General features: G+C 52.1%; 2 protein-coding genes across 2 annotated transcripts in view; both read left to right on the plus strand.

Annotated features, from left to right (window-relative positions):
- Positions 1-8,903, plus strand: part of GNG7 (G protein subunit gamma 7) — a 205,075-nt gene extending 196,172 nt beyond the window's left edge. Inside the window, exon 5 of the mRNA XM_037994519.2 lies at positions 4,892-8,903. Coding sequence (XP_037850447.1) covers positions 4,892-5,017 — 126 coding nt within the window. The 3' untranslated portion in view covers positions 5,018-8,903. The remainder of the gene's footprint in view (positions 1-4,891) is intronic.
- On the plus strand, positions 7,801-8,903 carry LOC103234326 (uncharacterized; the record flags this gene model as incomplete). The annotated part of the gene is given in 3 exon segments (XM_007996042.3): positions 7,801-8,001; positions 8,003-8,032; positions 8,034-8,903. Coding segments are annotated over 3 exon segments (489 nt in total), but the record flags the coding sequence as incomplete, so codon positions are not given.
- Positions 8,904-26,320: the final 17,417 nt, after the last annotated feature.

Genomic DNA, 26,320 nt, shown 5'->3' on the forward strand with positions numbered 1-26,320 from the left:
CGGGAGGGCAGAGGCTTGCCCCACAGCTGTGCCTCTTGCTGTGTGACCTTGGGGCCCTCCCTTAACCTCTCTGAGCCTCCATTTCCTTGGCAGAAAGAGGCAACTGATCTAACACCTATCTCATGGGTTCGTGCGGCAACGTAACATGCTTTGTAAATGCACTGGGGCCCCATGGAGACAGTCATCGTGACAGAGCACTTTGCCATCCTCATCTGCATTGCTCTGTCCAGCTCCGTGGCTGTGACGGATGCAAATTAAACTGAGAGACACAGTCCCGGGCAGGAGGAGATGGCGTGTCCTGTCTACTTTTTTCACTTCTATGTCGTTTGAAGGATTTGTTTGTTTGTTTGTTTGTTTGAGACGGAGTCTCACTCTGTCGCCCAGGCTGGAGTGCAATGGCACGATCTCAGGTCACTGCAACCTCCACCTCCCAGGTTCAAGCGATTCTCTTGTCTCAGCCTCCCAAGCAGCTGGGATTACAGGCATGCACCACCACGCCCGGCTAATTTTTTTGTATTTTCAGTAGAGACGGTGTTTCACTGTATTGGCCAGGCTGGTCTTGAACTCCTGACCTCAGTTGATGCACCCACCTCGGCCTCCCAACATGCTGGGATTCCAGGCATGAGACACGGTGCCTGGCCCATATGAAGTTTCTCACAAGGATCATACTTGAAGCTGCGCCCAGTCAAGAGAGATTTATTTTAAGGCAAGCTCTGAAATCTGCAGTGCAGGCCAGCAGGCTGGAGACCCAGGGAAGAGTTGGTGCTGCAGCTGGAACACCTGGCAGAGTGCCTTCCTCCTGGGAGGACCCCAGGCTTTTTCTCAAGTCCTTCAACTGATTAGATGAGGCTCACCTGCATTACAGACAGTCACCTGCTGTGCTTGAAGTCTACAGATTTAAAGGTGAATCACATTAAAAAAAAACACCAGACTTTTGCATGGCAGGCTCAGTGGCTCACACCTGTAATCCCAGCACTTTGGGAGGCTGAGGCAGGAGGATCACTTGAGGTCAGGTGTTCAATCCCAGCCTGGGCAACAACATAGCAAGACCCCATCCCTACAAAATAAAAAACAGGCTGAGCGCAGTGGCTCAGTAATTCCAGCACTTTGAGAGGCTGAGGTGGGCAGATCACCTGAGGTCAGGGGTTTGAGACCAGCCGGGCCAACATGGTGAAACCCCATCTCTACTAAAAATACAAAAAAAATTACCCAGGGGTGGTGGTGCATGCCTGTAACCCCAGCTATTTGGGAGGCTGAGGCAGGAGAATCACTTGGACGTGGGACGTTGCAGTGAGCCGAGATCATGCCATTGCACTCCAGCCTGGGCAATAGAGCAAGATGCAACATTCTATCAAAAAAAAAAAAAAAAGGAAAGAAAAAACAACCTTCACAGCAACATCTAGAAAAACATTTAATTGGCCGGGCATGGTGACTCACGCCTGTAATCCCAGCACTTTGGGAGGCTGAGGTGGGTAGATCACAAAGTCAGGGGTTCGAGACCAGCCTGGCCAATATGGTGAAAAATAGTCTCTACTAAAATTGCAAAAAAGTTAACCAGGCGTGGTGGCAGACGCCTGTAGTCCCAGCCACTTGGGAGGCTGAGTCAGGAGAATAGCTTGAACCTGGGAGGCAGAGGTTGCAGTGAGCCAAGATTGTGCCATCGCACTCCAGCCTGGGCGACAGGGCGAGACTCTGTCTCAAAAATAAAATAAAATAAACGTTTAACCAAACCCTGGGGCACCATGGCCCGCCCTAGTACCCCCATAAAATCAGCCATCACCCCACGTATCCACTCAGAACTCAGTTCTCCAGTACCTGCCCCCAGCGCGTCATTACTGGCCATGGGAATTTATGAGGAAGGGGTGCCCGGCCCTTGTTTTGCTCCCAGTTGGGGACGGACAGACTCATCCCTGCTGGCCAGGTGGCGCAGGAGTCAGACACGGTTCTGATCGGCCAGTGAGCCTCCCTCCAGCGCAGCTCTGAGCCCCCACCAGACCCCATCACGCCACCACCGGCTGGTATCCAGCCAGGAGGGGAGGGGTCTGCCTCCCACGAGGTGTCTGAATGTTCCAGAAATCTGACTGCTGAGGACAGACCTGAGCATTCAAAGCATTCCTTCAGGCTGAAGAAAGAGAAAGCTCTGGTTGAAGTGGTTTTCCTTTTATGAGTCGGTGCCAGCCCCCAGCCCGGGCGGAGGGCGGTGACTCATCCTGCCCCGTTTGATGTTGAGGAGGAGCCCCCATGGCCCCTTTGAATGTCGGGCCTCAGGGGAGCCAGGATTTGACCCGTCCCCGCTCCCAGTCCCGCCTGAGGTTTTATATCCCCAGCTCCAACTCGGCGACCAGAACCACAGAGCCTCAACGGCAACGATCTTGGGGCTCTCCAGCCCAGCGCCGCGGGCATGGGGGGTGGTGCCAAGGGGCCGCGTGCTGGAGCCACAACGCCAGCTATTTTCAGGGTCTGGAGGCTATTTCTGTCGTCCAGGACAGCCGCTTCCCAAATAGAAGCCTAGAAAGCAGGCCAGGTCCGAGTCATCACAGGCCACGGCCAGTGGGCTCCCTCCGTGGGCATGTGTGTTCCCCGGCTGCCCAGCTGGGCCAGACCCCAAAGCTGTCCCACAGGCTCCTGGCCTTTTGAGGGGCCCAGGTCCCAGGTATCCTTGGGGCCCAAAGGAGGACGGAGGATCTGGGATGCAGAGGTACTAGCCAAGCAAGGTGGCTCATGCCTGTAACCCCAGTGCTTCCAGAGGCCTAGGCGGGAGGATCGCCTGAGCCCAGGAGTTTGAGACCAGCCTGGGCAACATGGTGAGACCCTCATCTGTACAAGAAAATTATTCTAAAAATTATGGCCAGGCCGGGCATGGTGGCTCATGCCTGTAATCCCAGCACTTTGGGTGGCCTAGGTGGGTGGGCCACCTGAGGTCAGGAGTTCGAGACCAGCCTGGCCAACATGGTGAAACCTTGTCTCTACTAAAAGTTCAAAAATTACTGTGGTGTGGTGGCGGGTACCTGTAGTCCCAGCTACTTGGGAGGCCGAGGTGGGAGAATTGCTTGGACCCAGGGGGCGGAGGTTGCAGTGAGTAGAGATCACGCCACCGCACTCCAGCCTGACTGACAGAGCGAGACTCTGTCTCATAAATAAATAAATAAATAAATAATAAAAATAAAAAATGATGGCCAGGTGTAGTGACTCACTCCTGTAGTCCCAGCTAGTCAGGTACTCCCAGCTGAGGCGGGAGAATCACTTGAGCCCAGGAGGTGGAGGCTGCAGTGAGCTAGGATAGCACCACTGCACTCCAGCCTGGGGGACAGAGCGAGACCCTGTCTCAAAAGCAGACAACAAAGGCACCTCCATGAATCGATGTTGTGATCCTTCTCGGATCATCCCCTCACCCCTGCCACATCGAATCCTCCCCCTGTGATCGCCCTCTCACCTTTCAGGGGAAAAAGAGAGGAGAGAAAGGTCGCTGAGTCCTACAGAGACACAGTTACCGGTTACAGGATGAGATCCAGGGCCAGACGGACATGTCCCTGTTTAGCCTGACCCAGGACACCCGACACCCCAGCCCCAGCCCTGCTGGGGTGAGCTAAGCGGGGAGTGGCAGTGGCACCCCCAAAGGCATGGCCAGGAGAGATGGGCGTGTGGCCTGGGGCAGGCTGGCGGCAGGGGGTCCCTCCTGTGACCAGAAGCATCAGCCCCTCTGGGGTTCGGAGTCATCAGGGGGTTCAGGCTGCACAAGAAAGATGGAGACAAGCTTATCTCATCCTCACCGGGCACAGCCACCTGGCTGGGTGTCACTGAAACCTCCCTCAAGCTCGTCAAATGTGCAGGCAGCATTTTCCTATCAGGACCTTCCTTCCTTGGGGTGAGAATGAGGTCTTGGACTCCGAAAGCAGGGTCCCTCTGTCCCTGACCCTTTGTGTTCTAAATCTGTCAACGCGTGCTGAAGGAAGTCCAGCCTTTTCTTTTAAAAAAAAAAAAAAATCCTTTTTTAGGCCAGTCGCTATGGCTCACACCTGTAATCCCAGCACTTTGGGAGGCTGAGGTGGGCGGATTGCGAGGTCAGGAGTTCGAGACCAGCCTGATCAACATGGTGAAACCCCGTCTCTACTAAAAATACAAAAATTAGCCAGGCGTGGTGGTGCGTGCCTATAATCCCAGCTACTTGGGAGGCTGAGGCAGGAGAATCACTTGAACCCGCAAGGTGGAGGTTGCAGTGAGCCAAGATTGCACCACTGCACTCCGGGCTGGATGACAGAGAGGGACTCCATCTCAAAAAAAAGAAAGAAAGAAAGAAAGAAATGGGATCACACACTGCGTGGCCTTCTGTGACTGGCATCTCTCACTGAGCGTGAAGTCCTTAAGATGCGTCCACGGCCAGTCGCGGTGGCTCACGCCTGTAATCCCAGCACTTTGGGAGGCCACAAGGTCAGGAGATCGAGACCATCCTAGCTAACATAGTGAAACCCTGTCTCTACTAAAAATACAAAAAAAAATTAGCTGGGTGTGGTGGTGAGCACCTGTAGTCCCAGCTACTCGGATGGCTGAGGCAGGAGAATGGCCTGAACCCAGGAGGCAGAGCTTGCAGTGAGCTGAGATCACGCCACTGCACTCCAGCCTGGGCGACAGAGCGAGATTCTGTCTCAAAAAAAAAAAAAAAAGAAAAGAAAAAATAGATGCATCCACATTGTGGCCTATGTCAGAGCCACGCTCCTTTTCATGGCTGAGTAATATTCCAGTGTGTGGACGGGCCACACTGTTTGCCCACGCCCCCGTCAATGGGCTCCTGGGCGGTTTCCGCCTGTGGCTATTGGGAATGGCGCTGCTGTGAACCTGGGTGTGCCAGCCTCTTCTTATATCTCCCCTCTCTCCTCCTTGTGCCCAAACACAGGTCTCCAAAGCGGCGTCTGACCTCATGAGCTACTGTGAACAACACGCCCGAAACGACCCCCTGCTGGTCGGCGTCCCTGCCTCCGAGAACCCCTTTAAGGACAAGAAACCTTGTATTATTTTATAACTGTGTTCTCGTATGTGCGCTCTCTCTCTCTCGCTCTCGCGCTCTCTCTCTGTGTCTCAGGCAGGGCATCATTCAGTAATTAGCTCAAACAAAACATCTCAAGTCCCCAAAACGTTTAATTCCCAAAGAAATCCACCCTTCCCCCCAAAAAAGACGTTCCCACTGCCTGGATGGGGTAGAATGTACCTTGTAGGTGTAGATGGGGTTTCGAGTCCGACCCCATGGCCCTCTCAGTTTGGGCAAAGCTGGGATGGAGGCTTTACGGCCACTTCCCGTTCGGTGTAACTGAAATCCCCCAGTGATGTGGGAACCATTTGTAAAAATCTCCATTGCCGTTTCGATTGTGGACGCGGCACCGAGGGCGAAGGGAGGTGACTTCACCCGGTGGCAGCAGTTACGGGAGAACTGGCCATTTGTAAAAAGACTTCACGGGGTCACTGAGATGCTTTGTGTTGTTTTTAAGTAGAGGTAAAATTGAGGTGGGGGGGAGGTGACATCGTGAACCTTTTTTGGAAATATCTCTCCATTTAAAAAGTTGTTATTTCGTACGGCTAAACTCGGATTGTGGTGGTCGAACCCGTCGCTAAACTGTACCATCAAGCAATGAATGCACGATGGACCGTGGGGGCTGGGAGGGGACTTCGCCTATGAAAAGTTGACAAGTGTGACTCCCCTGCATGATTTTTGCCATGGATCCTTTCTTCAGGGTCCCCTCTGTGCCAGAAACGGGTTTTCGGGACTTGCCCAAGGGGAGCGGTCACCGGCCCGGCCCATCCTGTTTTTGGATTTTTTTTTTTTTTGAGATAGAATTTTGCTCTCGTTACCCGGGCTGGAGTGCAGTGGCACGATCTCGGCTCCCTGCAACCTCCGCCTCCCCAGTTCAAGCGATTCTCCTGCCTCAGCCTCCTGAGTAGCTGAGACTACAGGCACGTGCCACCACGCCCGGCTAATTTTTGTATTTTTAGTAGAGATGGGGTTTCACCATGTTGGCCAGGCTGGTCTCAAACTCCTGACCTCGTGATTCCCCCGCCTCGGCCTCCCAAAGTGCTGGGATTACAGGCATGAGCCACCCCGCCCGGCGTGTTTTCAGCTCGAGGCATCTGTGTGGCCGGGAGAGGCTTTGACCATCCTTGGTTCTTCCGGCTTGTTCTACCCTCTGACATCCACCACAGACATTTCTCAAACAGAAATGCAGGCTGGGGAGCCGCGGCTGGGCGGCTGGGGCTCCCCTGTGCTGCCCTGTATACAAAGCTGTTCCATGATCTTGAAGTGACTTTGAAGGACGCCGGGAGGTGAGACGTTGTCCCGGAGATCGAAACGTCCGCTCAAAACGTTGCCCTGTCGCTCGAACCCAATCTTTTCGCTTTTCCACCCTGTGCAACCCGGGACGGCTGCCTGAGGCCGGGAGATGCGTTAGGCGCAGAACGGGTCACTCCTCCCAGCGGCAAGTGGAAATCGAAGATGCCATGGGGTCAGGGGGAGGCTTCTGAAAGACGACTGTGTCCTCCTCTGCGGCACAGACGGGAGCAGGTGCAGCCACATCCTCCCGGGCCTGCTGGCGTCACCTGGGGCCACGCCTGAGCTGGACCCTGAGCTGGACCCTGAGCCGCCGGGACCCCACACAGCCCTGATTGCAGGAGGCCTGGCCGCCCCGGCCCCCCTCCACGGGGCTGGCCCAGAAGCAAGTAGTAGAAAAAAAAAAAAAAACTAGCCTAGCCCTATCCCTCCAGTCCCAGTGGAAATGGGCGTCTAAGGACCCGTGCCAAGAGGGCTCCTGGACGGCTGCCCAGGTCCTCTGTGCAGGCCCATGGGGCGGGGATCCCTGCTCAGCTCCCTTCCTGGGGCGACTGCCGGGGTTCCCACCTCACAAGGCTAGAGGGTTCTGTGTGTTGCCGGTGCAGGGAGAGTGACCTTCACTCCTCAACCTCGGGCGGCTCCCACAGACAACAGCTGGACTCCCCACCCCCGGCACCCAGCTCTCTACGGCCGGTCCGGGAGGGCTGGGGCTTTGGGGAGCCCTCCCCACCAAACCTGCTGTTGGCCCAGGAGAGCCCCAGGGGCTCCCCACAGACTGCAGCCTCCTGTGGTTGGGCTGGGAGCCGGCGGGGCTTGGGGTGTGGGCATCCCCACCACCCATAGCAGGAATGGCAGGAAGAGACAAAAGTCTGTTCCAGAAACCCCGGGAGGACCCCAGGCAGGGAGACCCTGCCTGCCCCCACCCTTCCCAACAAGCCATCTTGGTAACTGGGAACAAACGCACCGCAGCCCGTTTTTCCTTAAAAGAGGCCTTAATCCCTGAGCCCCCGCTGCCAGGGCAGAGGGAGGAGGGGGCACAGCTGTGCCAAGCCCGGCCCCACTGGTGTGTCCTAACGATGTGACCCCAGAAATGCCAGCGGGGAACGGAGGCCGCTGCAGAGACACAGCCCAGGCAGCCGGGCCTCCTAGGCTGGTGGAGATGGTGGGGTTAAATCCCGGCTTCCAGGGACTCTTAGCTCCAAAGGCCCCTAGAGTCACGTCCTCCCGCCCCACAGACGGGACCCTGCACAGAAGTCAGAGGGCCTGGGGTCCAAGCGTTCTAGGTAAACTGAGGCTCAGGGAGGGGAAGGACAGGCTGGCCTCTCCTTCACTGTCCATAGGGCCTTGGGTTCCCTGAGCTATCCGGACCCCACCATCTCCCGGACCCCAGGGAGGTGGCCATTGCCAGAAGCCTGTGGATTTTCTAGCTTGGGGGATTAAAAAAAAAAATTCTCCCCTTTTTTTTCTTGTAGAGTAAACCTCAGTGACCACAGTGTGGAAAATACTTTTGCAGACGAGCCCACACACCCACCGCCGCACGTGCTTTTCTGCCGGGAATCCCTGGGGTGAACGCGTGTTTTATGGGCATTTCCAGGAGCGTGCGTGCACCTCCAGATGAGGGGCTGGCGGGCGGGGGTGGCAGCAGCAGCTCTAGCCTTGGGGACACCAGCGTCTCTCAGCCACACCAGGGGAAAAAGAGAGTTAAGGACACTCACCCCCATCCACGCACACACACACACAAGGCAGCGTCAGGTGGGAGCAAGAAGGCCGTTTCTCCTTCTGCTGCCTGGGTCTCTGACGGGCCTTCCCCGGTCCTGAGCGAGAAACCAGTTGCCAGGTGAAGGGCCACGGCGGGCCAGGCCCCGACCCTGTCGTGACCCACCTGGGCACCTTCCCGGACCAGCTCCGCCTACCCTGCCCTCCTCTCTCCAGGAAGGAGCCAGAACACGCACCCTTCTCCCACCCTCCCCAGGGGTAACCCCAGGCCAAGCACAGACAGCTCAGCTATGACCTCTGGCCTCTGGGGACATAAACAGGGCGGCTGGGCCGGGGTGGCAGGTGCTCCACTTTCCCTCTCTCTGCGTGGTCCCTTTGACGGCCGGCCACCGTGTCCGGGGTGCAACGCTAGGCCTCCAGGCCACGCATCCATCTCCAAGTTAACAGGCCCTTATCCTGCCCAAGCTCTGGGGCAGGTAGGAGGGGCCATCACACACCTGCCCATGTGTGAGTGACCCAGGAGGGGGCTTCTGGGTGGAGGTGGAGCCACCACGCCCTTCCTCAAGGGATCACTTATTAAATGTCCTCGGGCCCTCTGCACAGAAGCCATACGCCGGCCAACCGCGCCTCCTTCTCTGTCCACGGAACCGTTGCCGATCTAATCTTTGTAAAGACCTGTCTCCTGTTTCCAGCCGCCACCTGTGGTTCTAGCAGGTTCTATGCCATCTGCATTGGGATGTCTGGTTGTTTTTATTTCTGACTTTTTTAAAATTCCAGGTGTGCCGCACCCACTTTCTCGCAGTGTTTTAATATTACGTGGAGTTGTTGATACAATGTGAATTCATACACAATAAACAGCCTCACTCTCCCTTTTCTCCTGGCTCTAGGCTGTTCCTTCTCTCCCTGGCCCAGGGCTTGCTGAGGGGAAGCTCTTAGCATGCAAGCAAATGCCCCGGGCTTGGCTCCAGGCATGGGGACCCACGGCCCCACACCATCCCGTCCACCTTCCCTTCACTGGCCCAGGGAAGAGGTAACAGGAGGGGGACCCCTGGGGGCTGCACCACAAACCAGGAACGCTCAGGCCTCACGGGCTTTAGGATTTATTTTTATTTATTTATTTATTTTTTTTTTTTTTTGAGGCGGAGTGTAGCTCTGTCGCCCAGGCTGGAGTGCAGTGGCCGGATCTCAGCTCACTGCAAGCTCCGCCTCCCGGGTTCACGCCATTCTCCGGCCTCAGCCTCCCGAGTAGCTGGGACTACAGGCGCCCGCCACCTCGCCCGGCTGGTTTTTTGTATTTTTTAGTAGAGACGGGGTTTCACCGTGTGAACCAGGATGGTCTCGATCTCCTGACCTCGTGATCCGCCCGTCTCGGCCTCCCAAAGTGCTGGGATTACAGGCTTGAGCCACCGCGCCCGGCCCTAGGATTTATACTTAGAAAATCTAGAAGGGGCTGGGTGTGGTGGCTTAGGCCTGGAATCCCAGCACTTTGGGAGCCCGAGGCGGGCGGATCACATGAGGTCAGAAGTTCGAGACCAGCCTGGCCAACACAGTGAAACCATGTCTCTACTAAAACTACAAAAATTAGCTGGGCGTGATGGCGCGTGATTATAATCCCAGCTACTCAAGAAGATGAGGCAGGAGAACTGCTTGAACCCAAGAGGCAAAGGCTGCAATGAACCAAGATCATGCCACTGCACTCCAGCCTGGGCAACAGATTAAGAGTCCATCTCAAAAAAAAAAAAAAAAAAAAGCCAGACACAGTGGTTCACACCTGTAATCCCAGCACTTTAGAAGGCCAAGGAGGGCATATCATGAGGTCAGGTGTTCGAGACCAGCCTGGTCAACATGGCGAAATCCTGTCTCTACTAAAAATGCAAAAAAAAAATTAGCTAGGCATGGTGGTGGGCGCCTGTAGTCCCAGCTACTCGGGAGGTTGAGGCAGGATAATTGCTTGAACTTGGGAGGCAGAGGTTGCAGTGAGCCAAGATTATGCCACTGCACTCCAGCCTGGGAAACAGAGTGAGACTCCATCTCAAAAAAAAAAAAAAAAAAGAAAAGAAAAGAAAAAGAAAATCTAAGAGGAAGGCCGGGCTCAATGGCTCACACCTGTAATCCCAGCACTTTGGGAGGCCAAGGTGGACAGATCACCTGAGGTCAGGAGTTCGAGACCAACCTGGGCAATACAGTGAAACCCTGTCTCTACTAAAAATACAAAAATTAGCTGAGCGTGGTGGCAGGTGCCTATAATCCCAGCTGCTTGGGAGGCTGAGGCAGGAGAGTTGCTTGAAGCCAGGAGGCCGAGGTTGCAGTGAGCCGAGGTTGCACCACTGCACTCCAGCCTGGGAAACAAGAGCGAGACTCCATCTCAAAAAAAAAAAAAAAAAAAAAAAAAGATTAAGAAAAGCTTTTGGGCTCTACGCTGGCAGGAACACAGGAGGATACAAGCTGTCACATGCCGCCAAAGGACCTCTAAGCGGGTACAGCCTTCCTAGAAAGTGCTCTGATGGGCCAGGCACGGTGGCTCACACCTGTAATCCCAACACTTTGGGAGGCCAGGGGAGGTGTATCACCTGAGGTTGGGAGTTCGAGACCAGCCTCAATATGGAGAAACCCCGTCTCTACTAAAAATACAAAATTAGTCAGGCTTGGTGGTACATGCCTGTAATCCCAGCTACTCGGGAGGCTGAGTCAGGAGAATTGCTTGAACCCGGGAGGCGGAGGTTGTGGTGAGCCAAGATCGCGCCACTGCACTCCAGCCTGGGCGACAAGAGTGAAACTCCGTCTCCAAAAAAAGAAAAGAAAAGAAAGGAAAGTGCTTTGGCGGCTGTGCGCGGTGGCTCATGCCAGCCATCCCAGCACTTTGGGAGGCCAAGGCAGGCGGATCACCTGATGTCAGGAGTTCGAGACCAGCCTGGCCAACATGGTGAAACCCTGTCTCTACTAAAAATACCAAAATTAGCTGGGAGTAAAGGCGGGCACCTGTAATCCCAGCTACTCAGGAGGCTGAGGAACAAGAATCGCTTGAACCTGGGAGGCGGAGGTTGCAGTGAGCCGAGATCGCACCACTGCACTCCAGCCTGGGCCACAGGAGCGAGACTCCATCTCAGAAATAAATAAATGAATAAATAAAACAAAATGTAAAATGTAGGAGTTGTGAAACCGTCAGCTCTATGCAGTTCCAGACACTGTCATCACCCCAAAGATGCCCCATCGCATCAGCAGTCTCTGCCCTCCCCAGTCGCAGGCCACCTCGAATCCCTTTCCCGTCTCTGTGGATTAGCCTGTCCTTTGCATTTCACATACATGGGATCATGTATTGTGTGGCCTTTTATATCTGGCACTGCTCCCTGGCTATGGCGTCCTCAGGGTTCATCCAGGTGCTGGCCTATGTCAGAGCTTCGTTCCTTTTCATGGCTGAGCAATATTCCTTTCTCTGGACAGACCACCTTGTATGTATCCATTGTGATTGGTATTTAAGGACATGGAAGATGCTTAAATATTAGGTTGGTTCAAAAGTAATTGCGGTTTTCACCTTTTTAATGGCACAATCGCAATTACTTTTGCACCAACCTAATAATATAGTCACTGAAAAACTTACATGCAAAATCGTACACATTACTAGCAACTGGTTTTTTGTTTTGTTTTGTTTTAATGCACAGAAAAAAAAGACATGGGAAATAAGCCAAAAGGGTTTACCACTTCTTTTCCTGGTTCCCAAAACAAAATATAATCATTATAGAAGTTATATAAAATAATACAGTATTTAAAAGTCATCTTTAGGCTGGGCACAGTGGCTCACGCCTGTAATCCCAGCACTTTGGGAGGCCGAGGCAGGTGGATCACCTGAGGTCCAGAGTTCGAGACCACCTTGGCCAACATGGAAAAACCCCGTCTCTACTAAAAATACAAAAATTAGCCAGGCGTGGTGGCCCATGCCTGTAAACCCAGCTACTTGGGAGGCTGAGGCAGGAGAATCACTTGAACCAGGGAGGCAGAGGTTGCGGTGAGCCAAGATCGTGCCATTGCACTCCAGCCTGGGCAACAAGAGTGAATCTCCAACTAAAAAAAAAAAAAATTTTTTTTTTTAAAGTCATCCTTAATTTACCTTTTTTTTTTTACTTGCAAGTTAAAAAAAAAAAAAAAGAGTATATCCAGCCTTGCGTGGTGGCTCATGCCTATAATCCCAGCACGTTGGAAGGCCAAGGCAAGTGGATCACTTGAGGTCAGGAGTTCAAGAGCAGCCTGGCCAACACAGAGAAACCTTGTCTCTATTAAAAAAAAAAAAAAAAAATTAGCTGGGTGTGGTGGTGCATACCTGTAATCCTAGCTAGTCGGGAGGCTGAGGCAGGAGAATCGCTTGAACCCAGGAGGTGGAGGTTGCAGTGAGCTGAGATAACACCACTGCACTCCAGCCTAGGCAACAGAGCAATACTCCATCTCAAAAAAAAAAAAAAGAGGCCGGGCGCGGTGGCTCAGGCCTGTAATCCCAGCACTTTGGGAGGCCAAAGCGGGCAGATCAGGAGGTCAGGAGATCGAGACCATCTTGGCTAACATGGTGAAACCCTGTCTCTACTAAAAATACAAAAAATTAGCCGGGCGTGCTTGCATGTGCCTGTAATCCCAGCTACTCAGGAGGCTGAGGCAGCAGAATCGCTTGAACCCGGAAGGCGGAGGTTGCAGTGAGCTGAGATCCCGCCACTGCATTCCAGCCTAGGAGACAGAGCGAGACTCTGTCTCAAAGAAAAAAAAAGAAAGAAAAGAAAAAAAAAGAGAGAGAAAAGAAAAAAAAAGAAAGAAAGAAAGAAGAAAAGAAAGAAGAAAGAAGAGGCCAGGCGCGGTGGCTCAAGCCTGTAATCCCAGCACTTTGGGAGGCCGAGACGGGCGGATCACTAGGTCAGGAGATTGAGACCATCCTGGCTAACATGGTGAAATCCCGTCTCTACTAAAAAATACAAAAAACTAGCAGGGCAAGGTGGCGGGCGCCTGTAGTCCCAGCTACTCTGGAGGCTGAGGCAGGAGAATGGCGTAAACCCCGGAGGCGGAGCTTGCAGTGAGCTGAGATCCAGCCACTGCACCCCAGCCTGGGCAACAGAGCCAGACTCCGTCTCAAAAAGAAAAAAAAAAAAAAAGAAGAAAGAAGAAAAGAAGGAAGAAAGAAGAAAAGAAAGAAAAGAAGAAAAGAAAGAGAAGAAAAAGAAGAAAAAGAGAAGAAAGAAAAAGAAGAAAAGAAAGAAAAAAGAAAGAAAAGAAAGAAGAAAACAAAGAAGAAAGAAGAATGGCCAGGCGCGGTGGCTCAAGCCTGTAATCCCAGCACTTTGGGAGGCCGAGACGGGCGGATCACGAGGTCAGGAGATCGAGACCATCCTGGCTAACATGGTGAAACGCCGTCTCTACTAAAAATACAAAAAACTAGCCGGGCGAGGTGGCAGGCGCCTGTGGTCCCAGCTACTCGGGAGGCTGAGGCAGGAGAATGGCGTGAACCTGGGAGGCAGAGCTTGCAGTGAGCTGAGATCCGGCCACTGCACTCCAGCCTGGGCGACAGAGCGAGACTCCGTCTCAAAAAAAAAAAAAAAAAAGAAAGAAGAAAAGGAAAGAAGATAGAAGAAAGAGAAGAAAAAAAAAAGAAAAAAAGAAAAAAGAAAAAGAAAAAAAGAAAGAAGGAAAGAAAGAGAAAGAAAGAAAGAAAAAGAAAGAAAGAAAGAAAGAAAGAAAGAAAGAAAGAAAGAAAGAAAGAAAGAAAGAAAGAAAGAAAGAAAGAAAGAAAGAGAAAGAGAGAGAAAGAAAGAAAAAAAGAAAGAAAAGATCCCTCCACGCCATTCCTCAGACCCATTCTCAGCACCTGTAGCCACCGTAGGTTCACAGCTGAGGCAAATCCTTCAGACTTCTAGGCGTAAGCAAACGTAGGCATCAGAACAAAGTAGTGACAGTAAGTATCATTAATGGTTCATTTCCTTGGATTGTGTCATCTGATCCTCCCGGAAAGGCCGTGAGGTAAGGGCGATGGTTCTACGCATTGATGGTGCAGATGAATAAACATGGGCTCAGAGAAGGTAAACAACGCCCTTGAGTCCACAGCTAGAAAGTGGTACGGCCAGGACTGGCCAGAATTTTCAGCCAGACCGTCGGGCTCCTGCACACGTGCCCAAGACCGTCTTCTGTAATGGAGATCGGCACTGCTTCATACCAACACTTGCTCTTTGCCATTTGTTTGTTTGTTTTCTTTTTTTTGTTTTTTTTTTTTGTTTTGTTTATGTTTTTTTTTTTTTTTTTTTTTTTTTGAGACGGAGTCTCGCTCTGTCGCCCAGGCTGGAGTGCAGTGGCGCAATCTCGGCTCACTGCAAGCTCCGCCTCCCGGGTTCACGCCATTCTCCTGCCTCAGCCTCCCGAGTAGCTGGGACTACAGGCGCCCGCCACTGCGCCCGGCTAATTTTTTCTATTTTTAGAAGAGACGAGGTTTCACCATGGTCTCGATCTCCTGACCTTGTGATCCGCCCGCCTCGGCCTCCCAAAGTGCTGGGATTACAGGCGTGAGCCACTGCGCCCGGCCTCTTTTTTTTTGTTTTTTTTTGGTTTTGTTTTGTTTTTTTGAGACGGAGTCTCACTCTGTCGCCCAGGCTGGAGTGCAGTGGCGCAATCTCAGCTCACTGCAAGCTCTGCCTCCCGGGTTCACACCATTCTCCTGACTCAGCCTCCCGAGTACCTGGTACTACAGGCGCCTGCCACCACGCCTGGCTAGTTTTTTGTATTTTTAGTAGAGACGGGGTTTCACTGTGTTAGCCAGGATGGTCTCGATCTCCTAACCTCGTGATCCGCCCGTCTCGGCCTCCCAAAGTGCTGGGATTACAGGCTTGAGCCACTGCGGCCGGCCGCCATTTGTTTTTTAAAACTGGACTCACTCAACACAGACTGCTCTGATACTAGCTTAGCTTTTTTTTTTTTTTTTTTTTCCCACTTGAGTTCCTATGACTGACAGCTTACTAAGTCAGTGCATTTTTATGAAGGAAAACAAAAAAGATATAAAAATAATAATTTTTAAAATATCAGTGCATTTTAACAACTCCAGAGTAATTTAATTTACATGCTTAGCTGTACGCTATGGCTCATGACTGAAATCCCAGCACTTTAGGAGGCCGAGGCGGGAGGACCACCTGAGGTCAGGAATTCAAGGCCAGCCTGGCCAAAATGGTGAAACCCTGTCTCTACTAAAAATGCCAAAAAAAGCTGGGCGCGGTGGCTCAAGCCTGTAATCCCAGCACTTTGGGAGGCCGAGACGGGCGGATCACGAGGTCAGGAGATCGAGACCATCCTGGCTAACTCAGTGAAACCCCGTCTCTACCAAAAAATACAAAAAACTAGCCGGGCGAGGTGGCGGGCGCCTGTAGTCCCAGCTACTCGGGAGGCTGAGGCAGGAGAATGGCATAAACCCGGGAGGCGGAGCTTGCAGTGAGCTGAGATCCGGCCACTGCACTCCACCCTGGGCGACAAAGCAAGACTCCGTCTCAAAAAAAAAAAAAAAAAAAAAAAAAAATTAGCCAGCCATGGTGGCAGGCGCCTGTAATCCCAGTTACTTAGGAGGCTGAGGCAGGCAAATCACTTGAACCTGAGAGGCAGAGCTTGCAGTGAGCCAAGATCACGCTACTGCACTCCAGCCTGGGCAACAGAGCGAGACTCCATATCAAAAAAAAAAAAAAATTGTATACTATTGATAGACATTTAGATTATTTCTGAGTTTTGCTACTTTTACACACCATCTTTCATTAAAGTGTCTTACAAACATTTTTTTTTTTTTTTTTTTTTTTGAGACAGAGTTTTGCTCTTGCCACCCAGGCTGGAGTGCAGTAGTGTGTTCTCGGCTCACTGCAACCTCCACCTACCGGGTTCGAGCGATTCTCCTGCCTCAGCCTCCTGAGTAACTGGGATTACAGGCATGCACCACCACACCCAGCTAATTTTGTATTTTTAGTAGAGACAGGATTTCGCCATGTTGGTCAGGCCGGTCTTGAACTCCCGACCTCAGGTGATCTGTCTGCGTCAGCCTCCCAAAGTGCTGCGATTACAGGCATGAGCCACCACACCCAACTTGCATGTTAATTTCTGTACACACACTTGTATGTGTGTGTGCATTTGAGCATATGTGTGTGTACCTGTCCCTAGAATTATAAGACATTCGTATTTCCTCATATGTAAAATGCCTATTCATACTTTTTGTTTCCTTTTTTTTTTTTTTTTTCTCTTGAGACAGGGTCTGCTGACTCTGTCACCCGGGCTGGAGTCCAGTGGCGTTATCATAGCTCACTGCAGCCTTGATCTCCTAAACTCAAGCAATCCTCCCACGTCAGTCTCCCAAGTAGCTGGAACTGCAGGGAAGCACCACCACGCTCAGCTAATTTTAAAAAAAATTTTAAAGGTGGGTTCTCATTGTGTTGCCCAGGCTGGTCTCCAACCCCTGGGCTCAAGTGATCCTCCTATCTTGGCCTCCTAAAGTGCTGGGATTACAGGCATGAGCCACTGCACCTGACCTGTTTATTTCCTAATTAAATCACGCCTATTTCCTTTGGAGTAAAGACACTTTTTACACAGGCTTGTTAATTCTGATCTGTTATAGGTGTTGCAAATATTTTCTCCTAGACTATCATTTAGGTTTTTATCTCTGGCACCCAAAACCGATCAACATGTTCCTTTCTAGATTCTCTAGGTTTTGTGACATGTTTAGTTAGAAAACTGTTCCACAAACTAAGATTTAAAATGATACGTCCTGGCTGGGCAGGGTGGTTCATGCCTGTTCATCCCAGCACTTTGGGAGGCCAAGGCAGGCAGATCAACTGAGGTCAGGAGTTCGAGATCAGCCTGGCTAACGTGGCAAAACCCTGTCTCTACTAAAAATACAAAAATTAGCTGCATGAGATGATGCACGCCTGTAGCCCCAGCTGCTTGGGAGGCTGAGAGGCGAGAGAATCGCTTGAACCTGTGAGGCAGAGGTTTCAGTTAGCTGAGATCGAGTCACTGCACTCCAGCCTGGGTGACAGAGTGAAACTATCTCAAAAAAAAAGTTGGGCGGGGCGCAGTGGCTCGCGCCTGTAATCCCAGCACTGTGGGAGGCCGAGGAGGGTGGATCACGATGTCAGGAGATCGAGACCATCCTGGCGAACATGGCAAAACCCTGTCTCTACTGCAAATACAAAAAATTAGCCGGGCATGGTGGCAGGCACCTGCAGTCCCAGCTACTCCGGAGGCTGAGGCAGGAGAATGGCGTGAACTCGGGAGGCGGAGCTTGCAATGAGCCGAGATCGAGCCACTGCACTCCAGCCTGGGCGACAGAGTGAGACTAGACTATGTCTCAAAAAAAAAAAAAAGTTGTACATATACAGCATGGACTACTACGCAGCCATAAAAAGGAATGGGATCATGTCTTTTGCAGGGACGTGGATGGAGCTGGAAACCGTTATCCTCCGCAAACTAACACAGGAACAGAAAATCAAACACCGCATGTTCTCACTTATAAGTGGAAGCTGAACACGGAGAACACATGGACACAGGGAGGGGAACCACACACACTGGAGTTGTCGGGCAGTGAGGTGAGGAGGAGGGAGAGGGAGAGCTCCAGGATGAAGAGCTGGCGCATGTGGGGGCTTTTTGTTTGTTTGAGACGGAGTCTTGCTGTGTCATCCAGGCTGGAGTGCAATGGCGCAATCTCAGCTCACCGCAACTTCCGCCTCCCAGGTTCAAGAGATTCTCCTGCCTCAGCCTCCTGAGTAGCTGGGATTCCAGGCGCCCACCACGCCTAGCTAATTTTTGTATTTTTAGTAGAGATGGGATTTCACCGTGTGGGTCAGGCTGGTCTCGAACTCCTGACCTCAAGCAAGGCACCCGCCTCGGCCTCCCAAAGTGCTGGGATTACAGGCGTGAGCCACTGCACCCGGCAATACATGGGGCTTAATACCTAGGTGACGGGTTGATAGGTGCAGCAAATACCATGGCACATGTTTACCTATGTAGCAAACCTGCAGGCTTGTTAATTCTGATCTGTTATAGGTGTTGCAGATATTTTCGCCTAGACTATCATTTATAGTCTTAAATGTATCCCAGACTTAAAATTAAGTTATATTAAATTTAAAAAAAAAAGGGCTGGGCGCGGTGGTTCACGCCTGTAATCCCAGCACTTTGGGAGGCCGAGGCAGGTGGATCACGAGGTCAGAAGATTGAGACCATCTTGGCTAACAAGATGAAACCCCGTCTCTACTAAAAATACAAAAAATTAGCCGGGCATGGTGGCGGGCGCCTGTAGTCCCAGCTACTCGGGAGGCTGAGGCAGGAGAATGGCGTGAACCCGGGAAGCGGAGCTTGCAGTGAGCCGAGATCACGCCACTGCACTCCAGCCTGGGCGACAGAGCGAGACTCCATCTCGAAAAAAAAAAAAAAAGAATCCAATTCCTCGTCTTTCCCGGCATGGAGGGGCTCACATCCCTTGATGCGGGGCCCCTTCCTCCACCTTCACGGCCAGGAGCACAGCCTCTTCCAGTCTTTCTTATGAGGGACCCTGTGAGGACACTGGGTGCCCCAGATCATCCAGGCTGCTCTCCCATCTCAGAGTCCTTCACTCAATCGCACCTGCAGAGTCTCTGTTGCCATGGAAGGTGACATACCCACGTGTTCCGGGAATTAGAACAAGGACATCTTTGGGGGCCGCTGTTCAGCCAACCACAGCTTGGGTTCCCCAGAGGCCAGAGCCTGAGACAGAAGGTTCGTGTGCTCTTGTTTTCTGGGGGAGTCCGGTCTGATCCTCCGTAGGAGAGGGTGGAACCAGGATAATGAAGCAGGGAGCGACAGCAGGCCCATAAGAGGGTGTGTCACTGCCTCAGCCTTGGGTTAATACAGGCGCCCTTGTTCCCACGAGCTCACGGAGGCGGTGTCTCAGGGCCCAGTAGGCGGGAGGAGGTTGACTCGCTGTCTCCTCACTGGCCACAGGCTCACCTCTGCACTGCCTGGTTGTGGCTGCCTGTGTGCAGAGGGGAGCTCAGGTGCAGAGCCCACACCTGAGTGACATCCGTCAACACCTGTCGGGAGCTAGCCGGCGAGTGGGTGAGGTCGAGGGGCTCTGCAGGGGAGCATCAGAGGGTCTCATCCCAGGACCGGCCACAAAATTTGCAGGGCTCAGTAGAAAATGAAAACACGGAGCCCTTTTTCAAAAGTGTTTAAGAATGTCAAGACGATGACAGCATTAAACCAAGTGTGGGGCCCTTCCAACCACAGGGCCCTTCCGATCATGGGGCCCTGGGTGACTCACAAGTCGCACACCCATGAAGTTGGCCCTGTCTCATACACCCACCAAAATCTCTTTCAGATATTGCAGAAGGGGTTTGCTTAAGCTCTTAGGACAGAAAAAAAAAGTCACAACAGATCGAAGTCATTAAACATGTACAGCCTTAACTGGCCGGGTACAGTGGCTCACTCCTGTAATCCCAGCACTTTGGGAGGCCAAGGTGGGTGGATCACCTGAGGTCAGGAGTTCAAGACCAGCCTGACCAACGTGGAGAAACCCTGTCTCTACTAGAAGTACAAAATTAGCCGGATGTGGTGACGCATGCCTGTCATCCCAGCTGCTCGGGAGGCAGAAGCGGGAGAATCGCTTGAACCCGGGAGGCAGAGATGACAGTGAGCTGAGATCATACCATTGCAACAAGAGAAAAACTCCATCTCAAAGAAAAAAACCTTACCCTTATAACGTGCTCACTTCAGTAGCACGTATTCAAAAAGTTGGAAGGATACAAAGATTATATTGCCCCGCGTAAGGATGACATGAAGCATTTCATATTTTTAAAAGAGAAATAATAATAATTTAAAAATTTAAAAACTTACCCTTATATGAGGTCCCTAGAGTCATCAGATTCACAGAGACAGAAAGTAAAAGGATGAGTGCCAGGGGCTGGGGAGGGGGATGGGGAGTGAGTGTTTCATGGGGACAGAGTTTTAGTTTGGGAAGAGGAAAAAGTTCTGGAGAATTGGCCGGGCACGGTGGCTCCACCTGGAATCCCAGCACTTTGGGAGGCTGAGGTGGGCGGATCACCTGAGGTTGGGAGTTCGAGACCAGCCTGACCAACATGGTGAAACCCTGTCTCTACTAAAAATATAAAATTAGCCAGGCATGGTGGCCCATGCCTGTAATCTCAGCTACTCGGGAGGCTGAGGCAGGAGAATCACTTGAACCCGGGAGGCAGAGGTTGCAGTGAGCGAGATGGCACCACTGCACTCCCAGCACTTTGGGAGGTCAAGTCGGGTGGATCACGAGGTCAGGAGATCGAGACCATCCTGGCTAACACGGTGAAACCCATCTCTACTAAAAATACAAAAAATTAGCTGGGCGTGGTGGCAGGCGCCTGTAGTCCCAGCTACACAGGGGACTGAGGCAGGAAAATGGCATGAACCCGGGAGGCGGAGCTTGCAGTGAACCGAGATCGCGCCACTGAACTCCAGCCTGGGCAACAGAGCAAGACTCTGTCTAAAAAAAAAACCAAAAAAACGGGAAACATTTCAGGCATTCGGCGGCAGGTGAGTGGATAAACAAACTGTGATCCATTCATACCACGGAATAGCACTCAGCGAGAAAAACGAACGAACTGCTAAGTGCCATCATGGATGACTCACAGGAACTTTACCCTGAGTGAACTGAGCCTTCCACAAGAGGACAGGCGGTGTGATTCCATTCACGTGAAATCCTAGAACAGGCAAACCTTGTACACAGGCTGTGTGGTCAGAAGAGTAACAGCCCCCAAAGATACCTGTGTCCTAATCCCAGAACCTGTGAATACCTTACACGAGACAAAAGGGACTTGGCAGATGTGACTACATTAAACATCTTGTCTGGATTGGCTGGGCGCGGTGGCTCACACCTGTAACCCCAGCACTTTGGGAGGCCAAGGTGGGTGGATCACCTGAGGTCAGGAGTTCGAGACCAACCTGACCAACATGGCGAAACCCCGTCTCTACTAAAAATACAAAAATTAGGCGGGCTTGGTGGCACATGCCTGCTGAGGCAGGAAAATCACCTGAACCTGGGAGGCAGAGGTTGCAGTGAGCTGAGATCGCGCCATTGCACTCCAGCCTGGGTGACAGAGGGAGACTCTGTCTCAAAAAAAAAAAATCTTGCCTGGATTGGCCTGTGCAGTGGCTCACGCCTGCAATTCCAGCACTTTGGGAGGCCGAGGTGGGTGGATCACCTGAGGTCAGGAGTTTGAGACCAGCCTGACCAACATGGTGAAACCCCATCTCTACTAAAAATATAAAAATTAGCCGGGTATGGTGGCGGGCGCCTGTAATCCCAGCTACTCGGGAGGCTGAGGCAGGAGAATCGCTTGAACCCAGGAGGCGGAGGTTGCAGTGAGCCGAGATCGAGCCACTGTACTCCAGCCTGGCGAGAGAGCAAGACTCTGTCTCAAAAAAAATAAAATAAAAATAAAAAATCAAAGATCTTGTCTGGATTATCCAGGTAGGCCCAATGTCATCACAGGGTCCTTGTAAGAGGGTGGCAGGAAGGTCAAAAGAGGCTAGAGGGATGCGAAGCAGAGTTGTACAAGTAGCCCCTGGAAGCTGGAATACACCAGAAAACAAGTGAAACAGCCTCCACGCTACGATTCCAACTGGAAAAGATTCTGCAAAAGGCAAAGCTATACATGAGTAAAAAGATCAGTGGTGAGCCGGGTGCGGTGGTTCATGCCTGTCATCCCAGCACTTTGAGAGGCCGAGGAGGGCGGATCACCTGAGGTTGGGAGTTCGAGACCAGCCTGACCCACATGGAGAAACCCCGTCTCTACTAAAAATACAGAATTAGCCGGGCGTGATGGTGCATGCCTGTAATCCCAACTACTCGGGAGGCTGAGGCAGGAGAATCGCTTGAACCCAGGAGGCGGAGGTTGCAGTAAGCCCAGATGGCACCACTGCACTCTAGCCTGGGTGACAGAACGAGACTCCATCTTAAAAAAAAAAAAAAAAAAAAAAAAATCAGTGGTTACCCAGGTTGGAGGAAGTGGGGTAAAGGATGAATAGGTGGAGCACAGAGGATTTGGGGGACAGTGAAACTACTGTATGTGACACTGTCATGGTGGATATGTAACCTCACGCATTGGGTAAAACCCACAGAACACAGACCTCCAAGGTGACCTCGAATGTAAACTCTGGATTGGGCTGGGTACAACGCAGAATGCAGACATCCTGCCTCTGCAAAGCAAAGAAGGGTCCACGCCACAGATGCCACAGAGCGCAGATTGATACAGGGAAGGCACGATGGCCTCCCTAACCAGGCCGGAGAAGCACACGCGCATTAAGCATACATTGCCTCCCAAATCCAAGGAGATGCATTCGGAGTTGTGCCTTCTCTTTGGTTGTGGGAAGGGCCAGAGGCGATACTTTATCTTTCAGTTGACGTCAAGCAAGGGAAGGATAGTGGGTGCCAACAGCCAGCGTCCACGTGGCATATATTTTGTTTATAATAATTAGAAAGTTTGTTTTCATACTAAAGAAAGGGTAAAAGAGCCATTTAAAGGCATCTTATCTAAACAGAGACTTTTTTTATTATTTTTTATTTTTTTGAGACAGAATCTCACTCGGTTGACCCGGTTGGAGTGCAATGGTGCAATCTCGGCTCACTGCAACCTCTGCCTCCTGGGTTCAAGTGATTCTCCTGCCTCAGCCTCCTGAGGAGCTGGGATTACAGGCGCGCACCAGCACCCCTGACTAATTTTTGTATTTTTAGTAGAGACTAATTTTTGTAATTTTAGTATTTTGTATTTTAGTTGAGACCATGTTGGCCAGGCTGGTCTCAAACTCCTGACCTGAAGTGATCCACTCACCTTGACCTGCCAAAGTGCTGGGATTACAGGCATGAGCCACCGCGCCCAGCCATAAGCAGAGACTTTAAACCTGTCATCTGGACTTCTGTCTCTGACCCACTGCCAGCCTCAAATCCCTCCCGCTGGGATCCTCCCTCTTGCAGAATCCTTGCCTGCTCTCCCGTTCCCAGCCCTTCTGGCCCGTCCACGTGATTCCCAGAAAGTTCTCCACAAGCAACGGGCAGGGCTCTGGAGCCCACGCAGCCAATGAGGCGGACACAGGGTTTATTCCACACCCTCCCACGCTCCCCCCGACTCCCGCCAGGGATCCAAAGAAAAGAGAAAAAAATCCCACCAGGGGCCTGGGAAGGCACAGCAAAGTGTCTGGGCTGGGGGCTCCCCCCGGGTGGCCACGTCGGGTTCAGCGCTTTCTGCAGTGCACCTGTGGCTGACTTGTAGCAGCCACCAGAGCGTTTACCGTGGAAAGAGTGATGTAGGGCCTCACGGGTGAGCCGGCCCTAAGAATGTGCCACTCTTTCTCGCCAACATGTATCACTCTGGGGAGAACTCCAAGCCAAGGTTGAGAAAGAAACATTTCCAGGCCGGGCGTGGCGGCTCAAGCCTGTAATCCCAGCACTTTGGGAGGCCGAGGCAGGCGGATCACGAGGTCAGGAGATCGAGACTATCCTGGCTAACACGGTGAAACCCCGTCTCTACTAAAAATACAAAAAATTAGCCTGGCGTGCTTGCACGTGCCTGTAATCCCAGCTACTCGGGAGGCTGAGGCAGGAGAATTGCTTGAACCCAGAAGGTGGAGGTTGCAGTGAGCTGAGATCGCGTCCCTGCACTCCAGCCTGGGTGACAGAGTGAGACTCTGTCTCAAAAAAAAAAAGGCCGAGCACAGTGGCTCACGCCTGTAATCCCAGCACTTTGGGAGGCCGAGGCAGGCAGATCACAAGGTCAGGAGATCAAGACCATCCTGGCTAACAAGGTGAAACCATGTCTCTACTAAAAACACAAAAATTAGCCGGGCGAGGTGGCAGGCGCTTGTAGTCCCAGCTACTCTGGAGTCTGAGGCAGGAGAATGGCATGAACCCGGGAGGCAGAGCTTGCAGTGAGCCGAGATCGCACCACTGCACTCCAGCCTGGGCAACAGAGTGAGACTGTCTCAAAAAAAAAAAGAAGAAGAAGAAAGGAGGAATTCTCAGGCCGGAGTCTGAAAGTTTCATGGGACAGACAATCTGGGCAAAACTACAGGGGCAGGGTCAGAGCTGTAGACAGCCATCGAGCAGAAGGCATGTCACGGGCTGGCTTGGGGATAAAAGAAAGCCAAAGTCTCATCCTTGGGTCATGGAGCTGCTCTCCCAGTCACATCCCCACACTGGGAGGAAGTGGTGGAAGCCGCCCTTTTCCTATGCTCCTGTTGTCTATCTGGCAGCCTCCTCCCCACCACCTCTGGTGCAGCCATCTGGAGCGGAGGGAGGGAGCAAGTGCGGTTCACGTCTGGTCTCTTTCCTGGCCAGCACACCTTTTTTTTTTTTTTTTTTTTTTGAGACGGAGTCTCGCTCTGTCACCCAGGCTGGAGTGCAGTGGCCGGATCTCAGCTCACTGCAAGCTCCATCTCCGGGGTTCACGCCATTCTCCTGCCTCAGCCTCCCGAGTAGCTGGGACTATAGGCGCCCGCCACCACGCCCGGCTAATTTTTTTGTATTTTTTTGGTAGAGACGGGGTTTCACCATGTTAGCCAGGATGGTCTCAGTCTCCTGACCTCGTGATCCGCCAGCCTCGGCCTCCCAAAGTGCTGGGATTACAGGCTTGAGCCACCGCGCCCAGCCGCCAGCACACTTTTGAAACGTTCCCTCCGTGGGCTCTGGGAGGTTCTTTGTTTGCAGAAGACACCTGAGGGTGAGAGAGCTGCACGGGGCTTGGACTCAGGATTGTGGAACCCACTGACTTCCCAAGACGGTTGCTGGAGGACCAGGACAAGGGGATGGCTCAGGAGTGAACCTGTACGACCCTTGAAAGCACTCAAGCAAGAGGCAGCAGCAAGGCCAAATGGAAACAGAACTGGCTAAGTAGCTTCTGCCACCGACTTGGCTGAGTGACTTTCTTTCTTTCTCTCTTTTTTTTTTTTTTTTTTGAGACGGAGTCTCACCCTGTTGCCCAGGCAGGAGTGCAGTGGTGCGATCTGGGCTCACTGCAAGCTCCGCCTCCTGGGTTCATGTGATTCTCCTGCCTCAGCCTCCCAGTGGCTGGGTTTACAGGTGCTTGCCACCACGTCCGGCTAATTTTTTGTATTTTCAGTAGAGACGGGGTTTCACCGTGTTAGCCAGGATGGTCTCGATCTCCTGACCTCGTGATCTGCCCACCTCGGCCTCCCAAAGTGCTGGAATTACAGGCGTGAGCCACCACGCCCGGCCTTTTTTTTTTTTTTTTTGAGATGGAATATCGCTCCGGTTGCCCAGGCCAGAGTGCAGTGGTGAGATCTCGACTCATCGCAACCTCCGCCTCCTGGGTTCGAACAATTCTCCTGCCTCAGCCTCCCAAGTAACTGGGATTATAGGCATGCACCACCACACCCGGCTAATTTTTTGTATTTTTAGTAGAGATGGGGTTTCTCCATGTTGGTCAGGCTGTTCTCAAACTCCCTACTTCAGGTGATGCACCCGCCTCAGCCTCCCAAAGTGCTGGGATTACAGGCGTGAGCCACCGCGCCCGGCCAGGAACTTTCAACAAGTCCTGATTCCGCGTCAGTTTCCTCGTCTGTAAGGTGAGGATGACTATTAGCATTAAGGTGGCTGTGAAGATATTAAACAGGCATTACGTACTTAATAAGCATCCAATAAATAAAACTGGCTGATGGTCTTAAGATTCTGCAATATACTCGATATCCAGCTGGCATAAAGGACAGATCAATGACAGTCGTCTCCTGAATTCCACAAGCATTTCCTGCCAAATGCCTAACCCACATTTACTATCCGTTCACGGGTCTTATCCCAGTCAGGCCATCTGCCCTTGGAGAGAAGCAATACACTCACAGAAAATCAACATGCAGGCCAGGTGCCGTGGCTCACGCCTGTAATCCCAGCACTTTGGGAGGCCAAGACATGAGGATCACTTGAGCCCAGGGTTTGGAGACCAGTCTGGGGAACATAGCAAGACCCCCACTCTACAAAAAGTAATTTTAAAAAATTAGCCAGACGTGGTGGTGAGTGCCTGTGCTCCCAGCTACTCGGAAGGCTGAGGTGGGAGGATTCCTCGAGCCCAGGAGTTTGCAGCTTCAGTGAGCTATGATTACATCACTGCACTCCAGCCTGGGCTACAGAGCAAGACCCTATCTCTTTAAAAAAAATAAATAACTTGCACAATGAAAACAATTTTCTTAAAAAAAGAAAAAAACAGCCAGGTGCAGTGGCTCACGCCTGTAATCCCAGCACTTTGGGAGGCCAGGGCGGGCAGATCACCTGAG

Source organism: Chlorocebus sabaeus, chromosome 6 (assembly GCF_047675955.1).
Source record: "Chlorocebus sabaeus isolate Y175 chromosome 6, mChlSab1.0.hap1, whole genome shotgun sequence".
Lineage (NCBI taxonomy): Eukaryota > Metazoa > Chordata > Mammalia > Primates > Cercopithecidae > Chlorocebus > Chlorocebus sabaeus.